The 13,055-nt window shown below is 41.8% G+C and overlaps 1 protein-coding gene and 1 non-coding gene across 3 annotated transcripts in view; one reads left to right on the top strand and one right to left on the bottom strand.

Annotated features, from left to right (window-relative positions):
- Mthfd1l (methylenetetrahydrofolate dehydrogenase (NADP+ dependent) 1 like) overlaps positions 1 to 13,055 on the top strand; it is a 236,318-nt gene that overhangs the window by 63,536 nt on the left and 159,727 nt on the right. Inside the window, exons 9-12 of one of the 2 annotated variants that reach the window (XM_029570755.1) lie at positions 3,141 to 3,232; positions 4,881 to 4,978; positions 8,072 to 8,245; positions 11,174 to 12,730. In XM_029570755.1, the coding sequence (XP_029426615.1) occupies positions 3,141 to 3,232; positions 4,881 to 4,978; positions 8,072 to 8,245; positions 11,174 to 11,177 (368 nt within the window). In that variant the 3' untranslated portion in view covers positions 11,178 to 12,730. Of the gene's footprint in view, positions 1 to 3,140; positions 3,233 to 4,880; positions 4,979 to 8,071; positions 8,246 to 11,173; positions 12,731 to 13,055 lie in introns of those variants that run through there. The other variant, XM_008847734.3, reaches the window with a different exon arrangement.
- Positions 8,729 to 8,835, bottom strand: LOC115072831. The gene has a single exon (XR_003851842.1). It is a non-coding gene; the product is annotated as a U6 spliceosomal RNA (small nuclear RNA).

Raw genomic sequence — 13,055 nt, forward strand, 5'->3', positions numbered from 1 at the left:
TCCACTAAAAAAAAAAAATCATTGCTTAATTTTATTTGCATCTAATAGAAAGAAAAGAAAATTATATTGTCGAAATCAGATACCCACTTCTCAAGAGAAGTATTGAGTTCTATAAGATTCTTGTAAAGTTCAAGGTGTGTGTGTGTGTGTGTGTGTGTGTGTGTGTGTGTGTGTGTAACTAAGGTGGGTGTGGCTCAGTGACACCATACTTGCCCAGCATGTGCAAGTTAACTATTTATGTAGCAAGCGTTAGTCTACTGTGCCTCAAAAGCTGAAGTTAGCCATGTGCATGAACAGGAGCAATCTGCTGAGCTCCTGAGGACAGATCTGGTGTCCTGATCCTACAGTTTTAGCCACAACTTTTGCTATTTGTTGACTGCATTTATGGCCAAGGCAAAGTCCCAGTGAAAGGGGAGGTTTGACCTGGTCACAGACTTGTTAGCATTCAGGGTTATAGCTCCCTCCACACTGGCTTCTCCTCAGTCTATTCAAACCTGCTACTCTATTCCACAAATCCCTCATCATTTCTGGTGCCATCATAGCACTGTATTGTCTTCTGAAACCATTCATGAGACATATCAGCCATCAAATCTCTCTTTTCCTGAGCCCTAAAGTGATAAGAATTCTTTGTGGCGTAGCTGTGTAGGTTAAGTTTCCTCTCACATGGGCCTTCGTGGTTGTATTCTGAAAACATCATTTTTGCATTGATACCAGCTCCCAGGATGTAGCTTTGATTTATTTCTCCATCACTTAAGGATGGAAGAATGAACAGAATGGTTTCCTTTCTGTAGTAGTCGGACAGGATTTTACAATCTGGTCTCTGGTGGTTAAAGGAAAGTGAAACAATCTCTCATTTTTGACTCTGTCCTTTTGCCTGGATGTGATTTATAGAACTGAAGTGTTGCTAATCTTTTAAACAATACCCGGGGGATATGGTTTTCCAACACCCTTAATGTGTTTGACAATAGAACATCACGAATCACATACTCTTAAGTGTTTTGTGCAATTTCTTGCAAAGGATTGTCAGCAAAGTGGATAATTTAAGAGTAGAGTGGTCCAAAGAAAGAAGAAAATTGTTCCTTAATTCAAAAAAGTTGCCATTAGAAGCTTTTCTTTCCCCTAAAAGAGGATGTAGGCAAAAGCATTTTACATGTGTGCTTTCTTTTAATAAATTTTATAATTGCTAACTAAAGGAGAGGAAAATGCAATTCTTACTCATGCCTTCCCAATTTGGAGACCAGGTGTTTGTCAGCTTTCTGCTGCTGTGACAAAGCACCTGAGAAAAATCAACTGATAAGAAAGAAAGGTTATTTGGGTACATGGTTTCAGAGAGTTCAGTCTGGGATCACTCAGCCCTGGAACTTAGGCACATAGTGACTTAGCACATCATGACAGGTATGGTGACTGGGAAGCAACCAGACAAAGAGGAAGGAGCTTGAGTCCCAGTAGCTCCTCCAAGGCCATGACCTTCAATGACCTAACTTCCTCCCACTAGCTCCCACCTCTTAAAGGTCCCAGCACCTCCTGATAGGGCCCCAGGCTGATAAGCCAGCATTTGGGGGCACTCTAGACCTGAAACCAGTACCAGATAATCCGTTAAGTTAATGCCCTAAAATGTAATTGCTAACCTTTGATAGATAGTAGGTTGTATTTCTGTAACAGGAATTTTCTTTGGGTAAGTAAAAAACCCAATTTATGGTGCTGGGGAATGAGTCAGTGGATAAAATGCATGCCACATGATAGTGAGGATCAGAGTTTGATTTACCAGGATCTACATAAAAGCTACGCGAGCAGAGCCATCACCTGTAATCCCAGCACCCTGGAGATGGAGACAGAGGATCCCTGGGGCAGCAGAATCAGCAAGCTCCAGCTTCAGGAAGAGACGCTGCTTCCATAAATAAAGTGGAAAGTGGTCAAGGAAGACACCTGACATCAAACTCAGGCTCACAAAAAAGCAATTACTTAAAAACTATTTTTGATTTATTCATTTTTCTTTTATGAGTATTTTGCGTCCATGTATATAAGTGTCCCCGTGGTATGCAATGTCTGTGGAAGTCAGAAGAAGGCATTAGATCCCCTGGAAATGGAGTTACAGTTGTTAGCCATCCTGTTGGCACTGAGAACTGAACCCAGGTCCTCTACAAGAGCAGCCCATGCTCTTAACCACTGAGCCAGCCCCGTAGTCATTGATTTTATTTACTCAGTGGTCACAGAGGCCAGAAGGGGGCATTAGATCCTCTAGAACTGAAGTTACAGGCAGTTGTTAGCTGCCATGTGGGTGCTGGGAACCAAACCCAGGTCCTCTGCAAGGACCTTTGCTGCTCTTAACCACTGAGCCATCTCTCCAGCCCCTATCTCTATTCATTTTTATTTATGTTTTTGAAACTGTTTTGTTGTGTAGCCCAGACTGGCCTCAAATGCTATACTTTTTGCCTCCACTTTCCAAGTGCTGGGATTACAGACCTGTGCTACCATACCCAGGTAAATATATATATATGAATTTCTCTGTGCCTCAGTGTGAGAGATATGAACTCCTGTATTATTTTTCTGTTGCTGTGATAAGACACCTTGACCAAGGCAACTTATAGAAGGAAGAGTTTGTTTGGATTTATAGTTCCAGTGGTAAGCGTCCACAATGGCAGGAGAGGCATAGTGGAAGGAGGTGCCCGGGGCAGAAAGCAGAGTGATCACATCTTCAAGCAGGCACAGGAAGCAGAGAGAGACTGGAAATCTGGCAAGGCTTAAGAACTCTCAAAAGTCCACCCCCAGTGACATGCTCCCTCCAGCATGGTCACCCCTCCTAAAAACCTCCCAAAACAACTATTTGGATAAACTGTCCAAATAGTCTATGGGGGACATTCTCATCCAACCATCACACCTCCTAATCATATTGTGCTTTGCCAACTACACCTGCATTTATCCCAGGTTAACAGCTTAGATGGACAGCCTCTGATATACAGTACAAAAGAAGCCCAACTGAGAGCCAAAGGTTGTGTCAGGGTTAACCCACCTACAGCCATACTCTGACCTCCCAACTTTCCTGGGTGAAAACTGACACCATGATTCAACGTGCTGGAGTTTGACCATGGGCAGTTAGTTATAAATGACGATGTGCCTAAAGCCTCTTCTCTTCCTTGTAGGGAAGCTTAGAGGTGGTTCTCCTGGGGCCCACATGAGCAGACTCATTGCAGAAGATGACGTGAGTCTCCTTGCTGCAGCCCTGCGGATTCAGGTTTGTTTGACAAGGCTATTTGAGAATTTTGAGTTTGGACATCTGATTAGTGCTGCTGTTTTACAAGTGTTTTCTGTCTACCAGATACCATTTTAAACCCTTCACATACAAGGTGTCAAGCCCATTTGATGTGAGGAAATAGGAACTTAAAGATGCTTGTCACATGACATGTATACCCAGAGTGGGATTTGTGCAATGTATTACCTCTAAGATGTATCAACTCAAAGCAATAAGCTTGTATCGTCTCAATAGTTTCTGTGGGTCAGAGACCTGGGAGCAGGTTAGCTTTGTGGTTCTGGCTCAAGACCTCTCAAGCAGTTGAAATCAGATGTCAACCAGGGCTCTGTGTAGGATGGGGGATTTGTTCGAACATGCGGCACCCACATGGCTGTTGGCATGTGTCGTCATTGGTTGTGGTGTAACCTAAAGCCTAAGGTCCCAGCTCTTCACTGTGTGAGCCAGGGTGATGGTGCTGGAGCCCACAGGGATGGTGTCTGCTGGATGGAGGGGCGTCAGAGCAGTGGAGAGGCCCAAAGCTTTGTTTGTACTGCAGCAGAATTAAGCAAGTTTTAGTGCATTTGCTGCTTAACGTATGGGAAAATAAGCAAAAAAAAAAGTCCAACATTTCTATAGATTATGTTCAACTAGAGCCAGGTTTTCATTTATACATTCATTCATTCATTCATTTTGTCCTTTTGAGGCAGTGTCTCATGTCACACAGGCTGGTCCCAAACTCAGTTTGTAGCTGAGGATCTCCTTGAACTCCTGATCCTCCTGTCTCTACCTCCTGAGTGCTGGATCACAGGTGTGAACGACCATGCCTAGTTCTACTTCTGTTTATTTTAATTTCACTTAACTATTTTATATATAGGTACATATAACACTGTTGAGTAATTTGATTTCCATGGTGTTACACATTTTGGAAGCTGGACATCCAAGCTAATCTTTCATGAAGTTTTATATTGTCTTCATTTTTCTTTTTTAAAAAAAAATATTTATTATTTTTATTTTATGTGTGAGTGTATTGCCTGCATGTGTGTAAGTGCACCCAGGTCGTGCAATGCCGCAGTTTTCTTTTTTAATTAAGATGAAAATCCATTCACAGGGCTGAGTAAAGTGTTTCTGCACAAGGACCTGCGTTTGATCCCTAGCACCCACATACAAAGCTGGGTACAGCAGTGCATGCTGGTAATCTAGGCACTGGGAAAGCAGAGACGGGAGGATCGCTAGTACTTACTAACCAGCCATTCTAGCCAAATTGGCTATCTCCGGGTTTACGGAGAGATCTATCTCAAATAAGATGGAAGAAATAGAAGACACACCTGGAGTCTGCCTCGGACAGGGACACACACACACACACACACAATTTTTTTAAAGAGGGAAAGAATCCAAACAGTATAATTCTATCTGAATTCTTGGTGCCTTTTGTGAACATGTAAGCTGTCCTAACAGTGCGTATGTGGACAAGCCTATAAGCAAAGCCGACAGGCCTAATTACATGTGAATCAAATTCTTACTAATAGTTTCTGATGGCTATGCAATTTTATGATTCTTTTTGCTTTGTAACACCCATGAGCAGTGTTCTTGTAGTTTAAGTGTGACCCTGCCCCCTTCACTCTACCGTCTGTTCTCTCCCTCCCTCCTGAAGAACATGGTCAGCAGCGGCAGGAGATGGCTCCGGGAACAGCAGCACCGGAGATGGAGGCTCCACTGCTTGAAACTGCAGCCCCTCTCCCCTGTGCCCAGGTGGGTAATGTCCTGTTTCTGCACAATGGCAGCTCACCAAGTGCCACCCGTCTCTAGTCAGTCAGTTACAACCCAGTATTGTTTGTTTCTTTGAGACAGGATCTCTTGTTGCCCAAGCTGGTATTAATCTCACTACAAAGCAAAAGATGACCTTTTCAGACCCTCTTGCCTCTGCTTTCTGGGTGCTGAGATTATGGGTGTGCACTAACAGGGGCAGTTTATGCAATATTAAGGATCAAACCCCGGGCTTCATGCATTCAAGACAAGCTCTGTACCAACCGAGTTACATCTCCAGTCCCAGTATTTGGGTTTTAGTCATAGATAACTTTTTCTAATCATCAACTTGTCACATGATTTTCTCTCTTGTAAATCCTCCCAAATTAAATCATGATGAGCACAATTACCATGTTCTACCAATTTTAAGAATACATACTATTTCATTTTGTCTCAGTGGTGTGTTTTATATTTAAGTAGTAATGTTGTTTCTTCTTCATGGCCCAGAAAACAATGACCCTAGATTTGGCAGAATAAGATTTGACAGAATAAGATAATGCAATATTTGGAAAATGTTGATCGGGGCTTTTAATGCCCAGGATATGGACCAACTTAGTCTTAAAGGCAAAGTATGTTTCTGATACTGGGAGAAAATGACCAAGCAACCCAAATATCACTCAGCTTTACTCAGAACTGATGATGAGATGCTGTGTTGAGCAGGATGGATGTTTTCTTCAGAGTGGTACTTAATGGGTCTCAGCCATCCATTCCCTGTATATAAATTTGGAAATACAAACCACAGGATAGGATCTTAGTATATAGTTTAGAATGACTAGATATCTGAGCCAGAGATGGGCATTTTCCAGCCTTATACTGAGTCATTGCTGGCTGTGCCATCCCAGTGAGTTGGCTCCACAACCCTACCCAGCTATGTGATGCCAGAACCCCAAGTCATTCCACCCAGCAATGTTAGTATATACTGAGTATTGAATAGATAAAGCCTTCAGTGGCTGGCTGATTTTTTCACTTGATTACCAAGTCTTTTTAGAGGGGTGTAGGGGAGGGGGGGTGTCTCACTATGTAGCCCAGGTTGGCCTAAACCTTCTTGCCTCTGCCTCTGGAGTGTTGAGATAATAGACATGTGCAACTGTGCCCAGCTTTTCAGAATTGACCTGTTTTTTTGGGCAGTCAGATGACTGTTCTTTGAGCATGCCCATGAACTTGTTTTTACATTCACAATAAACTTAGAATCATCACAATAATCTTAAACTTCTTTGATTCCTTAATATAAATCCAAGGAGGAATGTTATTCTTTAGAGCAGCACCCCTGTGGTTATACATTCTGTCTCATAAGACGTCTTCCCTTTTCATTATTTATAAAGAAACTAATATATTGCACCTGCAGAGAGCTAAAAAAAAATTTAAAACATTGAGATTCTACCAAATTGTGTACCAAAATCTTTCAAAGTAGACTCTACTTGGGGAGGGGTGCTGAGATTGCTTAGCCAAATGTGATTTCTGGAGCTACTAGGGAAGGCAGCCTGTGTAGTTTATAAATCACTCAAAAAAAAAAAAAAATCAAAACAATCCTGTAATCTTGAGTTTGTTTGCCAAAATTGATTTTTGGGAGTACCTGGGAAAGGCAGCTTGTTTATTTTTAAAACCCCTAAAAAAAAAAAAAAATCAAAACAATCCTGTAATCCCAGCATTTGAGAGAATGAGGCGGAGGATTGAGAGCTCTTAGGCCAGCCTGAGCTATATCATAGTCCCCACCTCAAACAAGCAAAAATCAAAATCATGTCACTGACTCTTTAGCTAATAAAGGAGAAAACATGGACACTTTCTGAGACTGAGCTGTTCAATTTCAAGGATGATAAAAGGAGAGAAACAGATAAAAGGTATAGCCAAGAATACAAGATGAAGTAGGATTCCAGAAAGTAAGGGTGAGAGAAGAGCTAGAAAGATCTATCCCTGGGTGATTACCTGATGGGAAACCAGAGCTCAGCCCACACTGGTCCAAGGTATCACTTCTCTCAGTGCCCCTGGTGCCCCTGGACCAATTGAGGTGAGTTTCCAATTATCTCCTATGCTAAGGTCAGACTTCCCTAGTGTCTTGTCTGAGGAGAACTATAGGGTCATGTTGGAGCTGAGTAGACTGTCAGCAGTAGCCACAGAAAACAATCATAGCTGAAGAGCCGCCTTTAGCCTTGGGGGTGGTCTCCAGCTCCCTGTGAAGACCACTGTGTCCCAAGGACAGTCAGGGAATGGCTGTTCTCTCTGGTGAGACCATCAAGGCTCTGGAAATAATTGTGTCTTCACTCCTCACTCTGTCAGATGGTCAGTGGGATAAATAGACAGACTGCCTCTTAGTAAGGGGCATATATCTAGGCATAGGAGCCCCAGCATTTATCTGGGCATCCCATGGTACACATTGGTGGAGAGCACCCTGTAAGACCAGCTAGCAGCTGTGTGCTCACCTCACAGTAAACTGGAAGAGTCAAGTCAGGTGCCAGACACATTCTGAAGGTTCTTACTGTTTCCTCAGTCTGGGGTTGAGTTTCAGGCACTCATCCTCTTACCAACTGTTACGTAATTAATAAAATGTTTCGAAATACGATTTTTGGACTGGAAATAGGAAAGAGAGAAAGTATGGCTGGAGATAAAATGAAATAGCATTTCCATGTTTTTGAATAGCCAAGAGACACATTGGTTAGCCTGGAAGTAGAGCATTGTGCAACTGAGCTTTTTGTCTCCGCTGCCTCACAGAGCTTTGCGCTCTCTAATGGGTTTACCTTGGACACGTTGCAATACACAGTCATCCTCTTCATGTGGCACAGAAGCTATCTTTGGGCCCAGACACCGTTCTAGAATCTTCATGAGTGTTAGATATTCATGTCTCAAAAAAGAAAAGGGGAAAGGGGCACTTTCCCATGCATCTTAATTGTTAACAGTTGTGCTTAATTCTGCCTGGGAGAAAGGACCACAAAGCAATTGGGTTGATTTAATGGTTGGCGGGGCGTGGGGATGCTTTTCGTTTTCCCTCTAGCGCCGACCACCTAAGCTGAGGACCGCCTCTTTTGTGCTTTTTTCCCCCTCCAGTGATATTGAGATTTCAAGAGGACAGACTCCAAAAGCAGTGGATGTGCTTGCCAAGGAGATAGGGTTGCTTGCAGATGAAATTGAAATCTATGGCAAAAGCAAAGCCAAAGTCCGTTTGTCCCTGCTGGAGAGGTTAAAGGATCAAGCAGATGGAAAATACGTCTTAGTTGCTGGGTAAGACTCCACTAAAAATCAGCTCTACTGAGGAGACATGTTTATAGAACTGTCTTCCACATTTATTTCTGTCCCCATGCCCCTTCCATGCATCCTTAAACTTGGCAGGTTTTTTTTTTGTTTGGTTGTTTTTCCATTTCATTTGGCATTTCTTCATTTGGCATGAGGTAAGGTTTTTCCCCCAGGACTAAGCAAATTAATCTCCTGTATTCAGTATATAGAGTAACAAGCTGCTAACCCAATTCTTTCTATTTGACTTATTTCCTTATTTATCTTTGAATTTTTGTGGTGCTGAATTGAACCCAGGGCCTGGCTTCTGATAGGCAAGTGTTCTACCACTGAACCACATCACCAGCCTAAACATGAGCAGGGTGTTTTTATGGTGATGCTGGAGATGAAACCCAAGACTTTTTATATGCTGAGCAAGAGCTCCTTCCTTCCTTCCTTCCTTCCTTCCTTCCTTCCTTCCTTCCTTCCTTCCTTCCTTCCTTCCTTCCTTCCATGAATTTGCTTGTCATTCTTGCACAAGGGCCATGCTAGTCTTCTCTGCATTGGTCCAATTTTAGTGTATGTGTTGCTGAAGGGAGAACTGCTTTGTGTTTTTATGATCATCCCTGCTCCCTGGGCTTTTTGGTTGTGTTTGATTATTTGTTTGTTATTTATTTGTTTTGACTGAGTCTCAGATAGCCCAGGCTGACCTTGACCTTGCTCTGTAACCAAGGATGACCTTGAACTCCTCATTCTCCTGTCTGCACCTCCCTTAAAGGCTAGAATTACAGACAAGAACTACCACTTCCAGCTCCTCTGAGCATTTAAATCTTTCCATGATAAAAATTCAAAATAAGAGGGCTGGAGAGATGGCTCAGCAGTTAACAGCACTGACTGCTCTTGCAAAGGACCTGGGTTCAATTCCCAGCACCCACATGATGACTAACAACTATCTTGTAATTCCACTTCCAGGGGACTCTACACCCTCTTCTGACCTCCAAGGGCATTGCACGAACAGGTACACTTACACACATGCAGGCAATACATTCATACACATAAAATAAAAATAAAATAAAAATGAGAATTGGAAGCACAGTTGTTTTGAACTGAGTAAGGGTTTGAGAGGAGAGGTCTGTTTTGTATTCTATTATTTTAAGATAACTTTGTGGCGCATCCATCCTCTTATTAATCGATTTGATAATTCTTTTTTCATGTGTTGACTACCAAAAAAGCGCCCCCCCCCAAAAAAAACCCTCATTATTTCTCTTCCCTTATATTTCAAAACTAAGGCTGGGCTATTTGCATTTGTGTTGACAGTTTTATGAAAAACAAGCTCATAGGTTTTTGTTTGGGGGATGCTTTGCTTTTTTCTTAAAAAAAAAGAACGGTATTTACTAGCTGAAAAGATGATAGAAAAATCAGGTATGTGAATGATTTGTTATGACATAGGGGGATATCAACAGACATAAATTCTCGTGCCTTCTTACAATTTCGTGATATTGACTGTCGCCTCTGATGTGTATGTATTTGTGTGTGTGTGTGTGTGTGTGTGTGTGTGTGTGTGTATGCTTGCACGTCAGCATGTTTCTGTGTGTGTGCACACCAAGGCATGAACCACAGCTCTGCTTGTCACTTCTTCAGTCTGGAGTCAACTTATAGTTACATAATTGTCATGTGAGTGCTTTCTGCTTTCTTTTTGTTGGTTATACGAATAATGCAGTCTCTGGGGGCTGGAGAGATGGCTCAGCGGTTAAGAACACTGAGTGTTCTTGCAGAAGACCCAGGTTCGAATCCCAGCACCCACATGGCATCTAACAACTGTCTGTAACTCCAGTTCCAGGGGATCCAATAGCCTCTTCTGTCCTCCGTGGGCATTGCACGACACGGGTGCGCTTATCTACATGCAGGCAATACACGCATACACACAAAATTAAAAAAAAAATAACAGAGGCAGGAGGATCACAAGTTTTGCAACTTGGTCTCAAAACAAAATAAAACAGGCCAGGCATGGTGGCACATGCCTTTAATCCCAGCACTTGGGAGGCAGAGGCAGGCACCCCTACCCTATGCTCTGTTAAAAAAAAGAAGGAGGAGAATGGAGCAAGGAAAAGGAAAGAATAATGCAGTCTCACTGTAGGAATATTCAGAAACTACAGAAAATAAACAAGAGAATAAAAATCTCAATTCCGTCACCAGAGGAAACAACCACTCCAGTCAGAATGATCCTAGTGCTCACAGACCCTTCCATATATGAATCACACCACACTTGCTACATGCACACTTCCCCCAGTGGCTTCTTTATGCCACTGTGTACTCATGTGAGTTGGTGGGATGCCATTACTGTTTACATGGCCCATCCAACTTTCTTAAATTTATAATGGGAATGCATGTAGTGCAGTAAATTCCCTGTTACACACCTTTCCAGTACCTCTGGCTCTATTCTCATTGGGCTCACCCTTAATAGAAGACCTTGTTTTCACTTCTTCAAGTGTATTGAGGCAGGAAAATGAAAATACAATAGAGATGTTCCGCAATTAAATTCTCTAATGATAGACATATTTCAGTTGTTTCTAGTTTGGGGCCACTGTAGACAATGCTAAAGTGGATAACTTTGGACATGCCTATGTGCACACTTGTCCAACAATCTCCTTAGGGAAAATCTCTAGAGGAGAATTCAATTGCAGTGGTCCTTTAGTATCTGCCAGGAGATTGGGTTCAGGTCCCTGTGAACACCAGAATCTGGTTAAGTCCAAGTCCCTCCCATAAACTGGCATAGTATTTGTAAATAACTTACACGTATCCTCCTGTAGACTTTAAATCATCTCTATATTACAGTACTTAACTACAATGTAAAGGCTATGCAAATAGTATTATACTATATTTAGTGAATAATACAAGAAAGTTTGTACTTGTTCAATATAATTTTTGTTCTTTTTCCAGATAATTTGTTGTAGCACCTCCGATGCCTGTTACTTAAGCTTTCCCCCTCAGGCTGCCAGCATTTGGATTCCCCAAGTTCATTTCCAACCCAAGACGTGAACCCTCATATCCCTATAACTCAGCCTAAGATAAACATTGACCCTACCTGCAGGGCTACTGAAAGGAGACTTGCCTGGCAGGAAGTTCGCGGCCATTCCTCACTCCTGGGTCTGAGTTTGGAGCATCTTGTCTAGCCAAGGCTGCTTTTAAGGAAATATGCTTGGTACAACTTTGCAGTGAAGACACTGAGATTGTTAAAAGCATCTTCTAGCTAGGAAAGGTGATGTCCACCTGCAATCCCAGCACATGGGAGGTGAGGACAGGAGGAATGATGGACTACCTAGTGAAACTCTCCCTGTCTCCAAAAATAAAATAGAGAAGCAGCATCTTACATATGGGTTTGCTTCCCTAGCCCAGGCTTTAGGTAATTTCTGTGGGTTTTGCTGCTTTTTCTCACTGGGTTTCAGATCAGAAGATTTAGTTTTGGGCAGGCCTTGTTACTCAGTGACAGAACTCTGTTCTGGCATGTATTAGACCTGGTGTTTAATCTCCAGCACTTTTAAGATCCTATGATTTAAGGAAAACTCCAGAAGACGTGTTGTCTCATTAGTAAGGAAGAGTCACAGAGCATTTTTTTTTCATGAGGTGGCTGTGATGTCCTCCATTTGAGGCTTGTCTATTTTAGAAGTAAAGTCATGGATCTAGACATGACCCTGCCTTGAACTGCGAATGAAAACTCTGATGATATCGTTATCAAGTTCCTGACTTGAGAGTTAAACAGCAAGGCCTGGCCTCTGGCCATGAGCTAGAGCTCAGCTTCTTAAACTGTGGGCCATGTTGCCAAATTTGGGGGTCACAAAAAATTTGTCTGAAGTATACAGTTTCTGAATGTACAGCTGTCTGAAATTAATTCAAAATCAAGCACATAATATATCTGAGGTGTTTCTAGCAGTGCTCACCTTGTTCCATGGTCCAGCTTCACCGAAACCTTGGTTTGAACATACAGCATGCACACTTTGTGATGTATACACTGTCATACCATGCAAGGCCAATTAATGCTGCCTGAAACACTTCAGCTCAGACTTATGGTTTTGCTGTACATACAACATTTTCTGCACTGATCAAAATATACTGATTGAATTATGGGAAACAAAGATGCTTAATATTTGATACTTTCCTCCCTTCATTTTTTTTTTAGCATGTCAATATCAAGTTCGAGTATCTTTAGGTTGTATTGTGTTAGAATGGTTGATTTTTTAAATTGTTGGGGTTTTTTTTGCTGACTTGAGAATCATGCAAAAAAATCATGAGGTGGATTTAGCTTGTGATTAGGACAGAATTTCCATCAATTTCTGAAAAGGCCTTAAAGATGTTTCTGCCATTTTTTTTTACTACATATTTATGCAAAGCAGTGCCCTCAGCATTGACAGTTATAAAATCAAAATGTTATCAACTGTGAAAAACAATGAAGATGTTCTGTGTCCTATAATATCAAATATCCAGCCACAATGTAATTCTTTATACAAAAATATATGTACATCCCTCTTAATATGCAACTTTGCTTTCTTTTTAATAAATGGTAAAATTATATATACAAAAGAATTATTTTAAATAAATACTTGATGTATTATCAGTTACTATTTTATTTGAATACCTGTTTTATATATACCTACATACCTGGGATCATGTAAAAATTTCCTGAGTGAAAGAAATAGCAACTGAAAATAGTATTTAAGAAGCACTAGCTGGTCCTGAGTTCAGAGCTAGAGGATGCTAGTCAGCACGGCTGGCTGCGACAACAGCTAATGACAATCCCTGCTCAGTAGAGCATTGATTTGCTCCA

The sequence above is a fragment of the Nannospalax galili genome, unplaced genomic scaffold (assembly GCF_000622305.1).
Source record: "Nannospalax galili isolate Female #2095 unplaced genomic scaffold, S.galili_v1.0 scaffold563, whole genome shotgun sequence".
NCBI classification, from domain to species: Eukaryota; Metazoa; Chordata; class Mammalia; order Rodentia; family Spalacidae; genus Nannospalax; species Nannospalax galili.